The 22,463-nt window shown below is 39.9% G+C and overlaps 1 protein-coding gene across 1 annotated transcript; it reads left to right on the top strand.

Annotated features, from left to right (window-relative positions):
• The first annotated feature begins 988 nt into the window (after positions 1 to 988).
• mrpl38 (mitochondrial ribosomal protein L38) lies at positions 989 to 21,026 on the top strand. The gene is made up of 9 exons (XM_034194506.1): positions 989 to 1,086; positions 2,304 to 2,492; positions 9,600 to 9,728; positions 9,854 to 10,056; positions 10,640 to 10,712; positions 10,855 to 10,900; positions 11,545 to 11,703; positions 19,766 to 19,902; positions 20,822 to 21,026. The coding sequence occupies exons 1-9, from the start codon at positions 1,008 to 1,010 to the stop codon at positions 20,956 to 20,958; spliced, it is 1,152 nt and encodes a 383-aa protein (XP_034050397.1). The 5' UTR covers positions 989 to 1,007; the 3' UTR covers positions 20,959 to 21,026.
• The last annotated feature ends 1,437 nt before the right edge of the window (positions 21,027 to 22,463 follow it).

Here is a 22,463-nt window from a genome sequence, read left to right as displayed (position 1 = left end):
GAAGTGTGGCGGCCATTCTGTACCTACAGTGCCTCCAACCACCTCATTCATACACAGGTGGGTTGAGTGTCTTGCCCAAGGACACAATGGCAACATGCAAATTTTTGACTGATTGGGAGCCGGATTTGAAGCACCAACCCTTCGCTCACAAGACGGTTCACTCTACCAACTGAGCTATTGCCGCCCGAACCAGCAGCTCCTGTACCTCCGTAGAGCTCTTCTTCATGCTACCAAACATTTGTAAAGACATTTTAGCTTACTAGAAGTGATTTACTGCGAGGTTCGGTTTTTGTTTAACTCTCGACGGTGTTAATGTTCCAACCCATTATTGTACCAGTCATCATCGTTTTGACCCAAGTGAAAAGTGGAACCAAGGTCTACCTTGTGAAAATCCTGTTTACACTTGATCAACACTGAAAATGGTTCAGTTTTATTGATAAAGTGCCAAATCACATCACGTCCTCCTAAGGTACTTCAACAGGACAATGTCCACATCAGCGGATGAGGCCCAACGAGGTGAGCAGCCATCAGGCCACTCCAACAAACTTTAGTCACTATGGACACATTAACATATTTGGCTTTGTTGCAGCCTTTACACGGAGCACAAACATAAGTTACTACAGCTGCTTACCACAGTTCAGCAAGATGAAATAATGTCTCTAGGTGCATTTCTATTTTTCATCTGATCTCAGTGACAATATCAATTAATGTAGACAGCTTTGCAAAAGCTTAATGCAAAAATATAATCACATGCAAAAGTAAATGATTACTTCAAAGTAAACAGCATTTTCAATGTTTCTGTCTTAATAGTTATGACGGAGGATGTCATGATTATAGTTGTTACGACAGGAGCACCTTGGAAGTGGGGGGAGAAATCCAACCCAACCATATGTACGAATACTTTTGTCCGAGTTAGATCTCGTAATTTCTCACTTGAACACAAGTCCTGAACGCAGCATTGATTTGGACCTCAAGGCCACCGTACGTGTCTCAATTCTCGGTCCAAGATGGCGCTGCGCTCGGTCTTTGCTGCTTTGCGAACGGGGACAGATTTCCTCACTAACGCTCGGACGGTTGTCACTACAGGTATCGTAATGGTGGCGCTAAAGTATGCGGCGTTTTCTGATTAAAGACGGCGTCTTCCTGCGCAGTTGTGTGATAAACGCATTTTAGCACGCGTTGTCCTTCTCCTGACGGGGGCACTGTACCAAACTCCATAGAAAAACGTGACTGTTTAAGACGGTTGTTGTTATCGGCAGGTTTTTATGCTGAAGCCTTTAATGTTTGGTTTGAAGTGCAACACTATCAAATTATGGGATAAATCATAGTTAAGGGTGTTATCTGGAGGAATTATCAGGTAAACAAACTTAATGTAGGTGAAATTGTGAACTCTGCCCTCCACCTCTTGATCGCTTAAAATTGGCACATTTTTTCAACGGGATTTTGTGCAGAAAGTTTAGCTTGTCGTAGGAAACGGACAGTGGAAATAAAACTTAAAACTTAATTCTTGTAATTTTTTGTTTGCTTGGAGGATGTTTGATTATAACTATTTGGACAATTTACCAAGAAAAACGCCTAATTTTTCAAATGAAAATTCTAAAATGTCTGGTTTTTGGCTCTTCAAATGTGGCTTATTTAGTCTTTTCTTTGGTTTGTCTACAAGTTGTGAATTTAAAAAAAGTGAATTTTTGTGTTTTAGAGCATTGGTCATGCAAAAGAAGTCATCTAAAATAGTCAGACTGACATCGGTTGACCTGTAATATCACTTCATAGCTGTTCACAAACATATCGGTATCAGTGTTATTTCTGCTGATGTGAATTGTTTATTTTAACAATGCAGAAAACCACTTTGTTGGAAATTGTGTTATGGCATAGTTTGTCCATCAGATGGCGCGCTGATGCCATTGTTTACAATGCTGCTGGGACCCCTATCACCCCTTGGTCACATTAGCTAAAAGAGACTGAGGCAAAGCAACCAGCTGCTGTTCATTTTCAATCAGAGAGAGAGTTTTAGAGCAACAGGACAAGTGGTTGCTATGCTGCCATCGGGGAAGAGCCGAAATAGATATTTGTTTACATATGAGTATTTATCGGCGGATGTCAGAATTTTTTTTTTCTTCCTAATTTTGGTATTGGCCCCGCAAAAGTCCATATCAGTCAGGCTCTCATCTGAAGATTGAAAGTTATGTCAGCATATAGTCACATATGTAAGCAAAATCAGTGCAGTAAAAGAAAATTGATCATGGAAATAATCCCTATGGGACCAGATAGAGAAATTATGTTATTCTGTTGGATCTTCTCAGCGTTGCTGTGCCGCCGGGTTCCTCCGCTGGGTCCGATGCCAAATGAAGATATCGACCTTGCAAACCTGGAATCCTTAGAGAAGTATCGCACGTATGGTCGCTACATCAGACAAGCTGAAGGGGCAAAGAACAAACCAGCGTGGTGGAAGACCTACAGGAGCTACGTGGACAAATTGGATCCGGAGCACGGTTAGTCGTTAGCAGCCAGTTCATTTGTACGTTCAGACAGGTTATCTCAATCTCAATTTATTTATAAAGCACTTTAAAATGCACCAATAACCAAAGCGCTGTACACAACAGGCAAGTTAAAATAATTTAATAAATAAAAAGTTACAGTTAAAAGCAAACACACACACACACACACACACACACACAAAAAAAAAACAGTGTCAAGCTGCGTTAAAAGCCAAAGAGAAAAAATGTGCTTTAAGAGACGATTTAAAAGCAGAGAGAGAATCAGCCTGCCTAATGTGCAAAGGAAGATCATTCCACAGTCTCGGGGCAACGACTGAAAAAGCTCGGTCACCTCTACGCTTCCTCTTTGACCTTGGGATAACCAACAGTGACAAATCAGCTGACCTGAGTGAGCGTGAAGGGGCATATAAATGGAGCAGGTCAGACAGATACAGCGGGGCAAGGCCATGAAGACATTTAAAAACAAATAAAAGAATTTTAAAATCAATTCTAAAACAAACTGGGAGCCAATGAAGTGAGGCCAAAACCGGTGTAATGTGCTCGCACCTTCTAACACCAGCCAAAAGTCGAGCAGCAGCATTCTGCACCATCTGTAGGCGAGTAAGCAGCGTCTGATTCAGCCCAATATAAAGTGCATTGCAATAGTCCAGGCGATTAGTGATAAAAGCATGGATTAAAATCTCAAAATGATGTCGTGAAAGAAAACGTTTCACCGTGGCCAGTTGTCTAAGTTGACAGAAACTAGACTTGACCACTGACCTAATCTGAGCATCGAATTTAAGATCACTGTCCAACTTTACACCCAGGTTTATTGTTGTCTGTGTCAGATACTGACTCATGGGACCCAGATCCACATTGATTTTGGAAGTGTCACTAGGTCCAAACAGCAACACCTCAGTCTTTTTATCATTCATGTGTAGAAAATTTATGGACAACCATGCCTTAATCTCACCAATGCACTCTAAGAGATGGTTCGCAGAGTATGCATTTTGCTGCTTCAGTGGCAGATAAATTTGACAGTCATCAGCATAAAAATGAAAAGAGATATCATGTCTCCTAAAAATTGATCCCATTGGGAGTAAATACAAAGAAAAAAGAAGCGGACCAAGTATGGAGCCTTGAGGCACCCCACATGCAAGGGGCGCTGCACAAGATTCAGCAGCTCCAATACGGACACAAAAACTTCTCTCTGAAAGGTAGGATCTAAACCAATCTAAAACAACACCCTTAATGCCCACACAGTTTTCCAGACAAGACAAGAGGATCTGATGGTCCACTGTATCGAAGGCTGCTGTTAGATTCAACAGGACCAAAACAACACAGTGACCAGAATCAGTAGCTACACAAATGTCATTAAAAACCCGCAGCAGTGCCGACTCAGTACTGTGACGGGATTTAAAACCAGACTGAAACAACTCCAGGGTGTCATGATTATTAAGAAAAGAACTCAACTGGCAGTATACAATTTTCTCCAAAATTTTAGAGAGAAAAGGAAGTTTGGAAATTGGCCTATAATTGGACAATTCAGAAGAATCCAAGCCAGATTTCTTAATAAGTGGGGTCACCGCTGCATTCTTGAAACTGGTAGGCACTATACCATTAACCAAACTCCCATTAATAATATTCAATACATATGGTGCCAACATGGAAAAAGCCTCTTTAAGAAGATGAGGTGGCAAAGGGTCATTTGGAGAACCAGCAGGCTTCATATGACCAATAATATCTCTCAAAGACAGCAAACTGACAGACTCAAACTGGTCAAAAACAGCTGAGCATGTCACAGAGATAGAAGGGTCATAAGCAGGAGAACTAATGAGGGCCCTGATACCAGCAACCTTTTTAAGAAAAAAACTCAAATTCTCACACAATTCAGTGGAGCTCTCGAGACAATCTATTTGTTCCAGGTTATGACAGCGACCAGCTCAGATTTCCTTCAGACTATGTCACAGAAAGTACCTACCACCAAATGAACACAAGAACATTTGTAAAAAGAAAAAAAAAAAAAAAAAGAAAATTCCACCTGTGACCTTGATACAGGAGTAGCCACTAGGGGGTGTCAGAGTTGACCGAAAGTGCATTTAGGTCATTCCGTGTCAAATCAACAAAAATCTGCAGTCAACGGTCAGAATTGTGTTAATCTTTGTGGGATGTTTGGAATTGATGAGTCACGCCTAGAACAGAATATATTATACTGAGGGGAAACTCTGTGGGAATTCCCAAGAGGAATTTCAGATGGAAAGTGAAAGTATAATCTCTAGAGATCAACAGCTTTTGACTCAAAGTTAAAAATGAAAGTAGCCAATGAACAAGTGCTAGCAAAACTAGTTAAGACATGTTACTCCATATATTTGCCAATAACTCTGAGCATGTTACAGTGCCCATCACAAGATTTTCAGGGAATGTCGTTGAGACCGTAAGATAACTTGGTCTTGTATTTGAAGAAATATGAAGGATACATTTTTGAGGGGTTCACATTTGAAGATGTTAATTTGTTGTAACTTTCTTCTGTTTGATGTTATAAAAATGTGAGAGCTGTAGAGCTTGAACAAAACCCATCTCTCTAGCTGCTGTATCTTCTGAGATAAGACATTTAGAGTTGCGTTGTTGTTGGCACGTATCTCACAAATGAAGAGGACACCAACAAAAATATGAGCGTTCTGGCTGTTACTCATGAATCACAATCATCCCACACAGATTTACAAACTCCCGAGAAATGTCAGCAGATCCTTCGTTGATTTGACCCATTATTGTAGTAGTTTGGTGACACCTGGTGGACCACGCCCTGAACAGATTGACAGTAAATAATATGATGGCATGAAGATATATGCTCTTTAAAGATTTCTTCTTGTTGCATTTTAAGAGCAGCTGAGAAAATCAGCCATGGGGTGGAAGGTCGGGGTCAGCAGATCTTAATGAGACTTTTCACACCATCTTATTTTGAGGAAAAATGGCATATCCTACAGCACTATGTTGGGAAAGGACCAAAATCAGCTGTTGTGGCTACTGCAGTGGTTGCGTTTTTAGACACAGCATACAGAGAGATCGTTTGTACATACAAATAAACATTACATGACAATAGAACAAACATATTCTATAAATTTCATAAATATGTGTCACATATTTGTACCTTTGAGCTGTTAGGCAACGGTGTGTATCTTTTACGCTGAAGTTACCCCCTATTTCAGAAATGTGGAAAAACAAAATATTCGTAATATTGCTCTGCCTATTGTCACTATGTGGACCATGACTGGCTATTTTAGCTATTTCTATTTTGAAGAGGGACATCTCAGCTTGACATTTATCAAATAAAATCAAATCATTTCGGATGCTGGGTGAATCTGTGAAAAGTACACATTTTTCCAATTTTCAAATATAGCAAAAACAGCAAAGTTTAGTTGACACCTGTCTGTCTTCAGATTATAACAATCCCCTTCTCATCATATGAAATTTTAAAATACCCTCCCATAGACCATCGGTGTATAATTGAGAAATTGTTGCCTTCTATATAAAGTGGTATCATGTTTTAGATATGACCCTTTTTTAAGTAACTGAGATTTGGGAGAAAACGGTGAAAATGGTAAAAATTTACCGGATCCCTGCATATTTGCAGATCATCTGTAGACCTTATCATCACGTCATTTAAAGTGTGACCTGTGTAGACCATGCAAATATCATTTAAAGCTGTTGCCTTTAATATTAAGTGCCTATATGTTTCACATGAATGTGACTTTATTTTCAAGTGATGGGAAATTGCGTGAACGCATTGAAGTGTAAAATTGATGGGACCTTTGCATATGTGTGGATTATCCATGCACGCTGTTATTTTATCACATCGAAAGTACCTATTGAGGACCATGTTGATATATTCAAGTTGTTGCATATGTTATTATGTGCCAATACGTGTCAGACAAATAGAGTCATGTATTCAAAAAAACAGGAAAATGACCACAATCGCTGAAAATGGTGAAATTGTGACCCCTGAGAATGTGCGGATCGTCCTCAGCCCCTGTCATCATACCACATTTTAAGAATGACTCCTGTAGACCATGTTAATATATTCAGAAGTTGTCGCATATGTTAACATGTGCCAATACATGTGTGACAAATATAACCATATTTTGAAAAATCTGGAAAATTACCTGAAAATGGTGAAATTAATCTGACCTTTGAAAATGTGTAGATCATCTTAAACCCCTGTCATCATACCACATTTTAAGAATAACTCCTGAAGACCATGTTAATATAATCAAAAGTTGTTGCATATGTTATTAAGTGCCAACATGTCAGACAAATAGAGCCATATTTTGAAGAAATTGACAAAATAGTGGAATCAGTAAAAATGGTGAAATTGATCAGACTTCTGAGAATATTTGGATCATCCTCAGCCCCTGTCATCATACCACATTTCAAGAGTGACCCCTGTAGGCCACGTAGCCATATTTTGAAGAAACGGAAAACTGAAAATGGTGAACTTGATTGGAGCAGTGAAAATAAATCAGTGGATCACACACACACACACACTGTCATAATATCAATCAATCAATTTGATTTATATAGCGCCAAATCACAACAAACAGTTGCCCCAAGGCGCTTTATATTGTAAGGCAAGGCCATACAATAATTACGTAATCACATGCCAACAGTGACCCTTTTGCTAATTTGTAAAAGTTGTCGCCTTTTATATTAAGCACCAATAGGAGTGAATGTCACATGAATACGGCCAAACTTTGATGAAAAGAAAACAGAAGGAAACTGGTTGGGCCCCAGTCTTCCCCATGAAAAACTGTTCTATCTAAAGTTCCACAAGAAGAAATATGCAGCAACACAAAAAGCCTTGACAGGTTAATTGAATTAATATTCACAGACATTAATGTCATAATGTCCTTTATGCTCAGATAAAGACTGATTAATTAATTAGTTGTTTGCTTGCTTGATTAATTGATGTGAGTACAGCCCCTCCCCCCCTTAAAATGAGGGATAACACAGAACACACACGAAGCACTGTGACATACTGACACACACACGTCACCAACACCAGGCGACACACACACACGAAGCACTGTGACATACTGACACACACACGTCACCAACACCAGGCGACACACACACACGAAGCACTGTGACATACTGACACACACACGTCACCAACACCAGGCGACACACACACACGAAGCACTGTGACATACTGACACACACACACGTCACCAACACCAGGCGACACACACACACGAAGCACTGTGACATACTGACACACACACGTCACCAACACCAGGCGACACACACACACGAAGCACTGTGACATACTGACACACACACGTCACCAACACCAGGCGACACACACACACGAAGCACTGTGACATACTGACACACACACGTCACCAACACCAGGCGACACACACACACGAAGCACTGTGACATACTGACACACACACGTCACCAACACCAGGCGACACACACACACGAAGCACTGTGACATACTGACACACACACGTCACCAACACCAGGCGACACACACACACGAAGCACTGTGACATACTGACACACACACGTCACCAACACCAGGCGACACACACACACGGTTGGACTTTTTGTTGCATATATGGTAAGATTAAATGTTTGTCTTTGTATTTGCCAAATGATAGGCCACAGGTATGGTCCACATAGTGACACTTTACATTATTGCACAGCGTGTTTTATTTATTTATTTATTTAGTTTTTTGCATAGCAAATTCATGTCCTCATAAATAAATTCTAATTTCCAAATTATTGACTTCTTTGACAAAAAATGAGCTTTTCTGAAAAGGAGAGATGTGCTGCTTGATATTTATGTGGTAAAAGTTTGTCTGACATTGAATTTTGTCACATTTATTCTGCTCTGAAAAATGGCTATTTCGCCATTGTTTCACATCTGTAAAATGGCACATTGTAGCCTAAAAATACAATACTGGCTATGATGGCAACCTCTGACGGATATGTTGAAATATTGTGTGACAGTTATACACTAGCCAAATACTGTTCATACACCAAATTTCATTGAAATCGGTGAGATGTCCCCATCCATGTTTTGGGCCCTCGTGGCTGATTTTCTGTCAGCTGCTCGTAAATACAACCGTTACACAACCGTTACTTAACATTTTGATGAACGAACCTTCAGTGTTTGTACGTCTTCATCTCACGTTTATAGATGTAACGTTGCTCACGTGAAGGTTGTCAAAAGTGAAAGTGACTGAATCGAGCACCTGAACACTTTTCAGTTGGAATGACACAATTATGCATCACTTTTCACGCTGTATTTATTTCACGCCAACTCGTTAACTGTGTGATTCTCTAGGTGGCTTCAAAATGCTCCACTAACACTAGTCAACACAATTTTTCTTGCATGGGGTTTTTCAGTGGATTTTGGGTAATTTGGGGGCACTGAATCCCAATCTGGTGTTAGTTTTTGCCAATCACATCACATTTTTCAGATGTGAAAACTTATTTCTCGTATCAAGCTGCCGTCTCGCACACCTCTTCTGTGCCATCAATGATATTACAGCTCTTTGTTCACATTTTGTGAACCTGGTTTTAAAAACGATGCTTTTGAAACTGTTTTTTGTGCGGTTAGTGGTATCAAACTTGTGAGTGAATGAGCAATTTGTGCGTAATCCATCAATACCGAACATGCAGATTGCAAAAGTAAACGTGATGTAATAGAGAAAATATGAGCTCTGATTCAGACTCGGCACCACAAAATGATCCTGAATCAGTTCTCAAAGTCCATGCAAGAAAAAAATAAAAAATTTGCTGACCAGTGGAATAACTTTGGGTCAATTTTAGCACCAGGTGACACAACGACGCACCGCCTACATTCAGCGCTCTTAATTCGCCTGCGTGATAAATCTTGAAGCTGTAAATATTTACTCTTGTGTATGCGATGATTGAAAAGTCTTGCTTGGAGATTCAACAGCATTTTAAATAGTGAGACACCAAAAGGTTTTTGTCGCACCAAGTGGAATATTTTGCTCAGTGTTGGTGTGACTATTGCCCTCTCTTAGTGGTTGCTGATGTGAAAGTGTTAATTTCAGTGAGAATGAATTCTGCTTGTTTGTTTGTTTGCAGGCGTGGAGCCCGTGGACATCGGGCTGCCTCCTTTTCCAGCTTCTCGGTCCAAAGCGCAGAAAGAGAGGAAGCAGGTGATGAAGGAGAAGAAGAATGTGGAACATGAGCGAGAGTGTCGTCTGCGCACGTGTAAGGCCCCTGAAACCGATCATGTCGTGAAGAATTTAGAACCTGTCATCTTTATCTTAAAGAAGCGAATTCGTTTTGTCACCACGTTAACCCTGAAGGTGTCATGTGTCTGTCCGTCCCTCCAGTCAGGATCCCTCTGGACCGGGTGCAGGACTGCTGGGAGAAGACCAGCGGCCCGTTTCATGTACGGAGGCTCGCAGAACACTACGGCGTCTTCAGAGATCTCTTCCCTCAGGCCCATTTTGTTCCTTGGGTTTTACTCCGGGTCAACTACAGTCAGGACAGCAGCGTTCAAGTGCATTATGGGAATCAACTGATGCCAACTGAAGTACGTTGATGGTTCTGCTCATTGAGAAACTGATGATTTATGTTGGAGTTTAACAAAGTTTTTATGCTTATGTTTGAGGTCCTGCCACGATGCCTTTAATGTTGAAAACATTAACGATGGCGTGCCGTGAGGCCTGCAGGTGAACACGACCTGACGCCTTTGATCAGTTCTGTCTGTTTCTGTTAATAATTATATATGGATTATTAATATTTCTAATAGCCTAAAATGACCTGAGGGCATCACACGTCACATGACACTTGCCATTCACAAAAATGGAGAAAACAGGGAATTAATGAATGAAAGTGGAAGCAGGGATCCACTCAAACTTGGAGTTACATTCATTTCCCAGAGGTCTTTGCACAGTCCAGTCCTAATTACAGTGTCATGTGACTGTGACTGACTTTTAGTTATTTTGTTTTTAATGGGCAAAAAGTTGCAGTTAGCAGAAATCGAATATGACCTTTGTAGTTTCTTCCTGGGTTTTTAGAAAGGAGATGCCTACACTGCCACCCAGTGGACACATTAATAACCACAGCTGTGAAAACACTGCAGTCAGAGTTTCTCCGTTGGTTTTTGTTTTTAGGCGGCGACTGCTCCACACGTCAGCTTTGAGGCTGAGGTCGGCTCCCTGTGGACTCTTCTGCTCACCTGTCCAGGTCGGTCAGGCTCCTCTGGACTTTATCTTTGGAGATCATCGTTGACACCATTTAGATTTAAACGAATTCCAGCTGTTATCATCAGATAATTCTAGTTTTAACTGTATTTTCACATAGTAAAGTCGTATGTCGTGTCTTTCAGACGAGCACCTTCTGGATAACGAGGCGGAGTATGTCCACTGGCTTGTGTGAGTGCCTCAGGTTAAACATTCACGTAAAGCTACAGTCTGTAGGATTTAGTGCCATCTCATGGTGAAGTTGAAGATTGCAGTCAGTTACATTGTTTCACTTCATCCCCACCTGAATCTTCTGGCTGCACTGCAAAGTGTGAAAGACGGTGTATGTTTGTGCCTTTTTGGTTACTGTATCAACATGGTGGCTTCCATGAGGGGACCCGCCCCCATGTACATATGGGGGCTTCTTTCTAAGTTCATGAAAACACGTTGATTAACTGAGGAGGCCAGAACACACAATACTGAACGGATGGTTATGAATGTTATATTGCATTTCTTTTAAGAGGCTCCCCGAAATTTTACACACTGCAGCTTTAAAAGAGAACTTGACCAAACTTTAATTGACTGTTGTTACTCCTGCAAAGTGTTTGCTAAAAAATAAGAGTTTATGTTGAGTTCAGTAAATATTAGTAAGTATTAGACTCTGGAAAAGTCTTGCTGCTGTATTTTAATCCATGTGGTTCAAAATCATAAATTTTGATCATAGTGATGATAAACGATGATGAGTCCTTCATTTGAATGTGACAGAATAAATCTGTAGTGCTGCTGAAGAAAATCCTTTTCTGTATTAGTTTGGTGATACGTTGGCATCTCTGCAGGGGGAACATACCCGGCGGCGCGGTGCACGACGGCGAGGAGCTGTGCCACTACCTGCCTCCCTTCCCTCCCAGAGGAACGGGTTTCCATCGCTACATTTACCTTCTGTTCAAGCAGGACGGACCAATCAACTTCCATCAGGATGTGAGGCCGTCGCCATGGTGAGTGACGCTGTCATGTGCTCTCAAATTAAGGTGTTTTTACTAAACCCGTGTAAGAGGTGGGCCTTGATGTCTTAATGTTGGCCACGCCCCCTAATGGTTTTTACTACAAAGCACGCATTTTTGGATTCCCGGCTGCATCCTGAATAATTTAACTGAGTCCCAAACACTTTTTTTCCTCCTGTCACAATTTTTTTTAAATATTTTAATTAACAAAATCAAATGAAATTGCAATTTACAAGTGCTTATTTATTTATTAAATCCTGTCATTTTTATTCAGTTTGGACTAATTTTTCATTCCACCTGCAAGTGCTGCACCTCCACAGGAACGACAAGTTCACAGTTAGAATTAGTGTCACTCAGCCACAACACTATGAAGAAGAAAAGAACAGAAGTTGAATTTCTGTGATAATTAATTTTATGAAAACTGGACAACAAAGGGATCTACATGAATGTTTTTCCTTTTTTTTTTTTTTTTTTTTTTTTTAAGTAGTCTTTTACACCCACCAGGGTTCAGAAAGTTAAGAACCATGACTTGTTGTTATTGCTGTTGTATTATGCTCATTATTTTATTTATTATTATTACTATATATATTATATATTATTATTACCAGTGGTAGGCACAGCTAACTGAAAAGTTAACTTTTATAAAGCTAAACCAATAAAAATTTAGTGGCTGTTACTGCTACCTTTTAGTATTGACTCAGTCACAGCCACATCTGTCGGCTACTGATAAGCCAGTATTGAGTTTAAGAATGAAGGCACTTCTAAATCTGAGCCCATGGTTCTCAGCAGGAAACCGATGGATTGCCTACTACAGGTAGGGAATACGGCCTTGCCCCAAGTGAAGGAGTTCAAGTACCTCGGAGTCTTGTTCACAAGTGAGGGGACGATGGAGTGTGAGATTGGCCGGAGAATTGGCACAGCAGGGACGGTGTTGCATTCGCTCTACCGTACTGTTGTGACGAAAAGGGAGCTGAGCCAAAGGGTGAAGCTCTCAATCTACTGGTCAGTCTACATTCCTACTCTCACCTATGGTCATGAGGGTTGGGTCATGACCAAAAGAACTAGATTGTGGGTACAAGCAGCTGAAATGGGCTTCCTCAAGAGGGTGGTTAGTGTCTCTCTTAGAGATAGGGTGAGAAGTTCGATCATCCGTGGGAGGCTCGGAGTAGAGTCACTGCTCGTTCGTGTTGACAGGACCCAGCTGAGGTGGTTCGGGCATCTGGTAAGGATGGCCCCTGGGCACCTCCCAGGGAGGTGTTCCAGGCACATCCATCTGGGAGGAGACCCCAGACTAGGTGTGGAGATTATATCTCCACACTGGCCTGGGAAGGCCACAGGATCCCCCAGTCAAGTGGTTAATGTGGCCCAGGAAAGGGAAGTCTGGGGTCCCCTGCTGGAGCTGTTGCCCCCACGACCCGAACCCGGAAAAGCAGTTGAAGATGAATGAGTGAACCATATTTGAAGTGCAAGCTTTTGAGATTGCCATGGCCTCTGATTTAGTCCAATGAATTGTATATAACCTGATAGCTTTAATATTCTGGTCATTATTATTATTATTATAATTATTATAATCGTTGTTGTTGTATTATGGTCATTGTTGTAGTTGTGGTTGTCATTATTATTATGGTTGTTGTTGTAGTTGTATTGTGGTCATCATTATTATTATCATTATTAGTATTGTGGTCGTTGTTGTTGTATTGTGGTCGGCATTATTATTATCATTATTATTATTATGGTTGATGTTGTAGTTGTATTATTATTATCATTATTATTATTATAATCGTTGTTGTTGTATTGTGGTCGGTATTATTATTATCATTATTATTATTATTATAATCGTTGTTGTTGTATTGTGGTCGGCATTATTATTATTATTATTATCATTATTATTATAATCGTATTGTGGTCTGCATTATTATTATTATTATCATCATTATTATTATAATCGTTGTATTGTGGTCGGCATTATTATTATTATTATTATCATTATTATTATTATAATCGTTGTATTGTGGTCGGCATTATTATTATTATCATTATTATTATTATTATTATTATAATCGTTGTATTGTGGCTGTCATTATTATTATTATTATCATTATTATTATTATGGTTGATGTTGTTGTTGTAGTTGTATTGTGGTCGTCATTATTATTATCATTATTGCTTGCCTCTACTGGTGGTTGGCTCTCACTGCGGTATTGTATCACTTCCTGTTCCGGAGCACAGCGGTGTTTTGCTGTATCTGTTAGCTGTTTAATCTGCGCAGTTAGATTGATCTAGTTACCTAGATAACGATTTGTTTCACAGTGTAATCTTCACGTGCCTTAACTAAAGCACTCCCTCTGCTGAATCACCTCTAAATTATTTACACATTATTCACTTTGTGTGTTTTTAGGAATTCGCTAGCTTAGCGCAGCTACTAGCTCTTAGCCGGTTTAGCATGGCGGCTTCTCCTGTCTCTCCCGCACTTTTCTGCTCTGGGTGTGAAATGTTTAGTTATTCCTCGGCCTCCTTTAGCAGTAATGGTACTTGTAATAAGTGTAGCTTATTCGTAGCTTTGGAGGCCAGGCTGGGCGAATTGGAGACTCGGCTCCGCACCGTGGAAAATTCTACAGCTAGCCAGGCCCCTGTAGTCGGTGCGGACCAAGGTAGCTTAGCCGCCGTTAGTTCCCCTCTGGCAGATCCCGAGCAGCCGGGAAAGCAGGCCGACTGGGTGACTGTGAGGAGGAAGCGTAGTTCTAAACAGAAGCCCCGTGTACGCCGCCAACCCGTTCACATTTCTAACCGTTTTTCCCCACTCGACGACACACCCGCCGGGGATCAAACTCTGGTTATTGGCGACTCTGTTTAGAGAAATGTGAAGTTAGTGACACCAGCAACCATAGTCAATTGTATTCAGGGGGCCAGAGCAGGCGACAATGAAGGAAATTTGAAACTGCTGGCTAAGGCTAAGCGTAAATTTGGTAAGATTGTAATTCACGTCGGCAGTAATGACACCCGGTTACACCAATCAGAGGTCACTAAAATTAACATTGAATCGGTGTGTAACTTTGCAAAAACAATGTTGGACTCTGTAGTTTTCTCTGGGCCCCTCCCCAATCAGACCGGGAGTGACATGTTTAGCCGCATGTTCTCCTTGAATTGCTGGCTGTCTGAGTGGTGTCCAAAAAATGAGGTGGGCTTCATAGATAATTGGCAAAGCTTCTGGGGAAAACCTGGTCTTGTTAGGAGAGACGGCATCCATCCCACTTTGGATGGAGCAGCTCTCATTTCTAGAAATCTGGCCAGTTTTCTTAAATCCTCCAAACCGTGACTATCCAGGGTTGGGACCAGGAAGCAGAGTTGTAGTCTTACACAACTCTCTGCAGCTTCTCTCCCCCTGCCATCCCCTCATTACCCCATCCCCGTAGAGACGGTGCCTGCTCCCAGACCACCAATAACCAGCAAAAATCTATTTAAGCATAAAAATTCAAAAAGAAAAAATTATATAGCACCTTCAACTGCACCACAGACTAAAACAGTTAAATGTGGTCTATTAAACATTAGGTCTCTCTCTTCTAAGTCCCTGTTAGTAAATGATATAATAATTGATCAACATAATGATTTATTCTGCCTTACAGAAACCTGGTTACAGCAGGATGAATATGTTAGTTTAAATGAGTCAACTCCCCCGAGTCACACTAACTGCCAGAATGCTCGTAGCACGGGCCGAGGGGGAGGATTAGCAGCAATCTTCCATTCCAGCTTATTAATTAATCAAAAACCCAGACAGAGCTTTAATTCATTTGAAAGCTTGACTCTTAGTCTTGTCCATCCAAATTGGAAGTCCCAAAAACCAGTTTTATTTGTTATTATCTATCGTCCACCTGGTCGTTACTGTGAGTTTCTCTGTGAATTTTCAGACCTTTTGTCTGACTTAGTGCTTAGCTCAGATAAGATAATTATAGTGGGCGATTTTAACATCCACACAGATGCTGAGAATGACAGCCTCAACACTACATTTAATCTATTATTAAACTCAATTGGCTTTGCTCAAAATGTAAATGAGTCTACCCACCACTTTAATCATATCTTAGATCTTGTTCTGACTTATGGTATGGAAATTGAAGACTTAACAGTATTCCCTGAAAACTCCCTTCTGTCTGATCATTTCTTAATAACATTTACATTTACTCTGATGGACTACCCAGCAGTGGGGAATAAGTTTCATTACACTAGAAGTCTTTCAGAAAGCGCTGTATCTAGGTTTAAGGATATGATTCCTTCTTTATGTTCTCTAATGCCATATACCAACACAGTGCAGAGTAGCTACCTAAACTCTGTAAGTGAGATAGAGTATCTCGTCAATAGTTTTACATCCTCATTGAAGACAACTTTGGATGCTGTAGCTCCTCTGAAAAAGAGAGCTTTAAATCAGAAGTGCCTGATTCCGTGGTATAACTCACAAACTCGCAGCTTAAAGCAGATAACCCATAAGTTGGAGAGGAAATGGCATCTCACTAATTTAGAAGATCTTCACTTAACTTGGAAAAAGAGTCTGTTGCTCTATAAAAAAGCCCTCTGTAAAGCTAGGACATCTTACTACTCATCACTAATTGAAGAAAATAAGAACAACCCCAGGTTTCTTTTCAGCACTGTAGCCAGGCTGACAAAGAGTCAGAGCTCTATTGAGCCGAGTATTCCTTTAACTTTAACTAGTAATGACTTCATGACTTTCTTTGCTAATAAAATTTTAACTATTAGAGAAAAAATTACTCATAACCATCCCAAAGACGTATCGTTATCTTTGGCTGCTTTCAGTGATGCCGGTATTTGGTTAGACTCTTTCTCTCAGATTGTTCTGAGTTATTTTCATTAGTTACTTCATCCAAACCATCAACATGTCTATTAGACCCCATTCCTACCAGGCTGCTCAAAGAAGCCCTACCATTATTTAATGCTTCGATCTTAAATATGATCAATCTATCTTTATTAGTTGGCTATGTACCACAGGCTTTTAAGGTGGCAGTAATTAAACCATTACTTAAAAAGCCATCACTTGACCCAGCTATCTTAGCTAATTATAGGCCAATCTCCAACCTTCCTTTTCTCTCAAAAATTCTTGAAAGGGTAGTTGTAAAACAGCTAACTGATCATCTGCAGAGGAATGGTCTATTTGAAGAGTTTCAGTCAGGTTTTAGAATTCGTCATAGTACAGAAACAGCATTAGTGAAGGTTACAAATGATCTTCTTATGGCCTCAGACAGTGGACTCATCGCTGTGCTTGTTCTGTTACACCTCAGTGCTGCTTTTGATACTGTTGACCATAAAATTTTATTACAGAGATTAGAGCATGCCATAGGTATTAAAGGCACTGCGCTGCGGTGGTTTGAATCGTATTTATCTAATAGATTACAATTTGTTCATGTAAATGGGGAATCTTCTTCACAGACTAAGGTTAATTATGGAGTTCCACAAGGTTCTGTGCTAGGACCAATTTTATTCACTTTATACATGCTTCCCTTAGGCAGTATTATTAGATGGCATTGCTTAAATTTTCATTGTTACTCAGATGATACCCAGCTTTATCTATCCATGAAGCCAGAGGACACACACCAATTAGCTAAACTGCAGGATTGTCTTACAGACATAAAGACATGGATGACCTCTAATTTCCTGCTTTTAAACTCAGATAAAACTGAAGTTATTGTACTTGGCCCCACAAATCTTAGAAACATGGTGTCTAACCAGATCCTTACTCTGGATGGCATTACCCTGACCTCTAGTAATACTGTGAGAAATCTTGGAGTCATTTTGATCAGGATATGTCATTCAAAGCGCATATTAAACAAATATGTAGGACTGCTTTTTTGCATTTACGCAATATCTCTAAAATTAGAAAGGTCTTGTCTCAAGAGTGATGCTGAAAAACTAATTCATGCATTTATTTCCTCTAGGCTGGACTATTGTAATTCATTATTATCAGGTTGTCCTAAAAGTTCCCTGAAAAGCCTTCAGTTAATTCAAAATGCTGCAGCTAGAGTACTGACAGGGACTAGAAGGAGAGAGCATATCTCACCCATATTGGCCTCTCTTCATTGGCTTCCTGTTAATTCTAGAATAGAATTTAAAATTCTTCTTCTTACTTATAAGGTTTTGAATAATCAGGTCCCATCTTATCTTAGGGACCTCGTAGTACCATATCACCCCAATAGAGCGCTTCGCTCTCAGACTGCAGGCTTACTTGTAGTTCCTAGGGTTTGTAAGAGTAGAATGGGAGGCAGAGCCTTCAGCTTTCAGGCTCCTCTCCTGTGGAACCAGCTCCCAATTCAGATCAGGGAGACAGACACCCTCTCTACTTTTAAGATTAGGCTTAAAACTTTCCTTTTTGCTAAAGCTTATAGTTAGGGCTGGATCAGGTGACCCTGAACCATCCCTTAGTTATGCTGCTATAGACTTAGACTACTGGGGGGTTCCCATGATGCACTGAGTGTTTCTTTCTCTTTTTGCTCTGTATGCACCACTCTGCATTTAATCATTAGTGATTGATCTCTGCTCCCCTCCACAGCATGTCTTTTTCCTGGTTCTCTCCCTCAGCCCCAACCAGTCCCAGCAGAAGACTGCTCCTCCCTGAGCCTGGTTCTGCTGGAGGTTTCTTCCTGTTAAAAGGGAGTTTTTCCTTCCCACTGTCGCCAAGTGCTTGCTCACAGGGGGTCGTTTTGACTGTTGGGGTTTTTACGTAATTATTGTATGGCCTTGCCTTACAATATAAAGCGCCTTGGGGCAACTGTTTGTTGTGATTTGGCGCTATATAAATAAAATTGATTGAATTGATTGATTGATTATTATTGTGGTCGTTGTTGTATTGTGGTCGGCATTATTATTATTATTATCATTATTATTATTATAATTGTTGTTGTATTGTGGTCGGCATTATTATTATTATTATCATTATTATTATTATAATTGTTGTTGTTGTATTGTGGCTGTCATTATTATTATTATTATCATTATTATTATGGTTGATATTGTTGTTGTAGTTGTATTGTGGCTGTCATTATTATTATTATTATTATTATCATTATTATTATTATGGTTGATGTTGTTGTTGTAGTTGTATTGTGGCCGTCATTATTATTATTATCATTATTATTATAATCGTTGTTGTTGTATTGTGGCCGTCATTATTATTATTATTATCATTATTATTATTATGGTTGATGTTGTTGTATTGTGGCTGTCATTATTATTATTATTATCATTATTATTATTATGGTTGATGTTGTAGTTGCATTGTGGTCGTCATTATTATTATTATCATTATTATTGTGGTCGTTGTTGTTGTATTGTGGTCGGCATTATTATTATTATTATCATTATTATTATTATAATTGTTGTTGTTGTATTGTGGCCGTCATTATTATTATCATTATTATTATTATTATTATGGTCGTTGTTGTTGTTGTAGTTATCATTAGTATTATTATGGTCGTTGTTTTAAAGATAATATTTTAGATAGATATTTTAAGATTTCCTGTCCACTATACGTCACACACGATGTATTGCAGTGGTTCCCAAACTTTTTATTTTTTGTGCAGTCCCCCCCCCCCCAAAAAAAAATCTGGAATTTATTTTCTACATAGTAATTTCTACAGAACAGTACAAATTGTTTATTAAATTTATGTAACAAAACAAAGCAAAGAAAATCATTCTAATAGCAGAATTATTAAATCATGTATCTTAAAAAAAAAAAAAAAAAAAAAAATCCCACAAACTTGTCGATGCCTCATTAGTGTTGCCAGATACAGCTGATGATTTCCATCCCAGAAACTGTTTGGAAACCACCAAAATGCACACAAAACTATATAATTATAAGCATCTTAGTAATTAAATATATAAATTGTGTATATATAATATTTTAAATAAATATTGTAACTGTTCCAGTTTGCTCATGTTATCATAAAAAGCAGTGCAGCCAGAGGAAATTGAAAAAGTGCCTCATTCATTTGACGTGCTGTGACCCCCACTTTGGGAACCACTGTGCTAATGTGATTGTTTTCTTTTTCCTTTGTAGTCATTCCCTCGAGCATCGCACGTTTAAGACGGTGGATTTCTACAGGAAGCACCAGGACTACATGACCCCGACAGGACTGGCTTTCTTCCAGTGCCAGTGGGACGCCTCGGTTACCGACACCTTTCACAGCACACTCAGTAAGCTGACTGTGTACCACAGAACAGGAGAACAGGCTGTAGAATGCATTCTGAGGCAGAAATAATCACTGAACACATCTGTAGCTGGAGAACCAACAAATAAACGAAAATGGCAGCACAGTCTTTAGAATAACGACACATACCCGCCGATATAGCCGTATTTAAAAATGGGAACAGGATAAGAAAAAAAAAGTTTATAATTGTGCAGATGACTGTGGGTGAGTTTTTGGTTTCTGAATATACAGTACCCTCCAAATACCTCTTGGTATTTCACACATTTTAATTTATTTTTGCCATTTCAGATACAAAAAGTAAATCAAGCTTCTCAATGTAAGATTTTCTAAAATTATCTTCCTTAAACTCAACCTCAGAGCAAATCTCTACAACTTCATATAAATTAAAAATATAAAAGCCAACATCATGGGTTGCATACGTAATGGAACGCTTTGGTATAATACCTGTAAATAATTCGTTTTATTGCCAGTTTTCTTCAGATGAGTCAGTGGATGGATACATGAACATTTCCAAGTCACTGAATATGTCTTGAACTTTATTTACATCCATTATGAAGAAATACAAACAGTATGACACACTGTGGTAAATCTGTGTGGAGGAGACAGTTCTGAAAAACTGAGTGACTGTGCAAGAAGGAGAAGAGTGAGGAAAGCCACCAAGACACCCAGACAACCCAGAAGAAGTTACAGGCTTCTGTGGCTGTGATTGGAGAGACTGTGCACAGTGCATGTTTTGCATTTTATATCCCCAGTTATACAGTTTCATGATGAAGTGGTACACAGGAGGATTTTCTTTCACTAAATCTTCAGATCTAGGCTTGCATTTCAGATGTACCTTCTGGAAAATTATAGCTGAACTTTCAGGTCTTTAAGAAAAACTTGCACTCTTGTCTTTGTCCCCACAGACATGAGAGAGCCAGTGTTCGAGTTTATTCGTCCTCCAGTGTATCACCCGCCACAGGTGAAATACCCTCATGGACAGCCGCTCCGTTACCTGGACAGATACAGAGATGGAAAGGAGATGACCTACGGGATATACTGATTATTAAAGAAGACTAACGTGAAACTGATTTAAATACTTGTATTAAAATAAAGCATTTTGAGTTGTCATCTTGTGTATTGATTCCTCTGCCAGTGAAGTCAAAGACTGAGACTTTTTTAAAGTTTTACTTCTAGAGACATTTAAATGGGCAAATTCAAGTTTAAAGCTACAGTATGTAGGATTTACTGTCACCTGGTGGTGAGGATGCAGATTGCATTGTGCCATCACCAATCATGATTTTGCATCCCTTCACTGCTGATGCTTCTTTTTGTACTTCTTTTTCTTTAGTCTTCCAACTGTGCCACCAAAGGTGGAATAAGTATGTCCCTTTAGGGATCCTGTATCAACATGGCAGCCTCCATGAGGGGGCCCACTCCCACATAAATATGAAACTTTCATTCACTTAGTTCATGAAAACTCATCAATTAGTTGTTTCAGGTAATTAAACACCAATGCACAGATGTTATAAACATTATGTACCATTTATGCTAATAAACGCCCATAAACTGAACAAAGTGGCTTTAAGGACGGCTGGCTTTAGACATTTATGATGTACGACACAAATCCACATCTTTGTTGGACTCACACATGGTCTGAAAATGATGGACCCCTCCCTTCAGGAAGGGGTGTGGTGTAACGTGAGAAAACCTGTCCATTTTCATGTGACGTCACAAAGTGGGGATTTAGTCACGTTGGAGATGGCCATTTGTAGTCAACAACAGTGATAAAACCAACCATCTTTGACCCTGGCGGGCTCCAGTCAATCAAGTCTCAGGTTTGGCCTGACATCCTGCTGAGTATCATCGGCCTGCTGTCAGTGGCCTGGTTCTGAATCCGAGCCCAGCTGGTGATGGGAGATGATGCATTGAGGAAACTGCTCTGGATCCAGGTGAGTGACCATGAGTTCTATCACACTAACATCTCAAGCCTGAGCTTTATCAGCCTGGAATTGTAAGTGTGCCCAAGGCTGGCATTACCCTCGCCACCGAGACGATAGCCCTCCGTTCAGATAAGAGGAGCAGGAACAGGCCTAAGGATTGGCTAACTCACAGTAACAGCCCAACTGGGAAAACCAAAACTGTCCACAGTTTCTGCCAGAACAGCAATAGCACCAGATGAGGACTGTGGACATTTTTACAGCGAGACAGGACTGAGCAGATTGGTTGGTGCAACATGTCTTTGAGACCAGCTCAGTTCTGTCCATCCAGCTGTAGTCCCATGTGCTGGTTTCTACTGAAACAATGCTGACATTTTAGAAGAATTATTTGAAGCTACAGTTGTTTAAAAGGTGAAAAAAAAAAATCAGGTTTCATGTTTACATTCAATTTATTTCATTTAGGCAAAGGCTGTTGGCCCAACCGTTGGGCAGATAAAATATGTCTTACTCGCCCAACCGTGATCGTGTATTTGACATGTTTTGTGCATCTAAACTACATTTTTTACAGCACTTTTTAAGGCTCTTGTGGCTTGAAAAGTGGCAAAGGTTTGACACATTTATTACTGTA

The sequence above is a fragment of the Thalassophryne amazonica genome, chromosome 18 (genome assembly GCF_902500255.1).
Source record: "Thalassophryne amazonica chromosome 18, fThaAma1.1, whole genome shotgun sequence".
NCBI classification, from domain to species: domain Eukaryota; kingdom Metazoa; phylum Chordata; class Actinopteri; order Batrachoidiformes; family Batrachoididae; genus Thalassophryne; species Thalassophryne amazonica.
The sequence above is the reverse complement of the archived record's forward strand: the minus strand, read 5'-3'. Positions and strand labels throughout refer to the sequence as shown.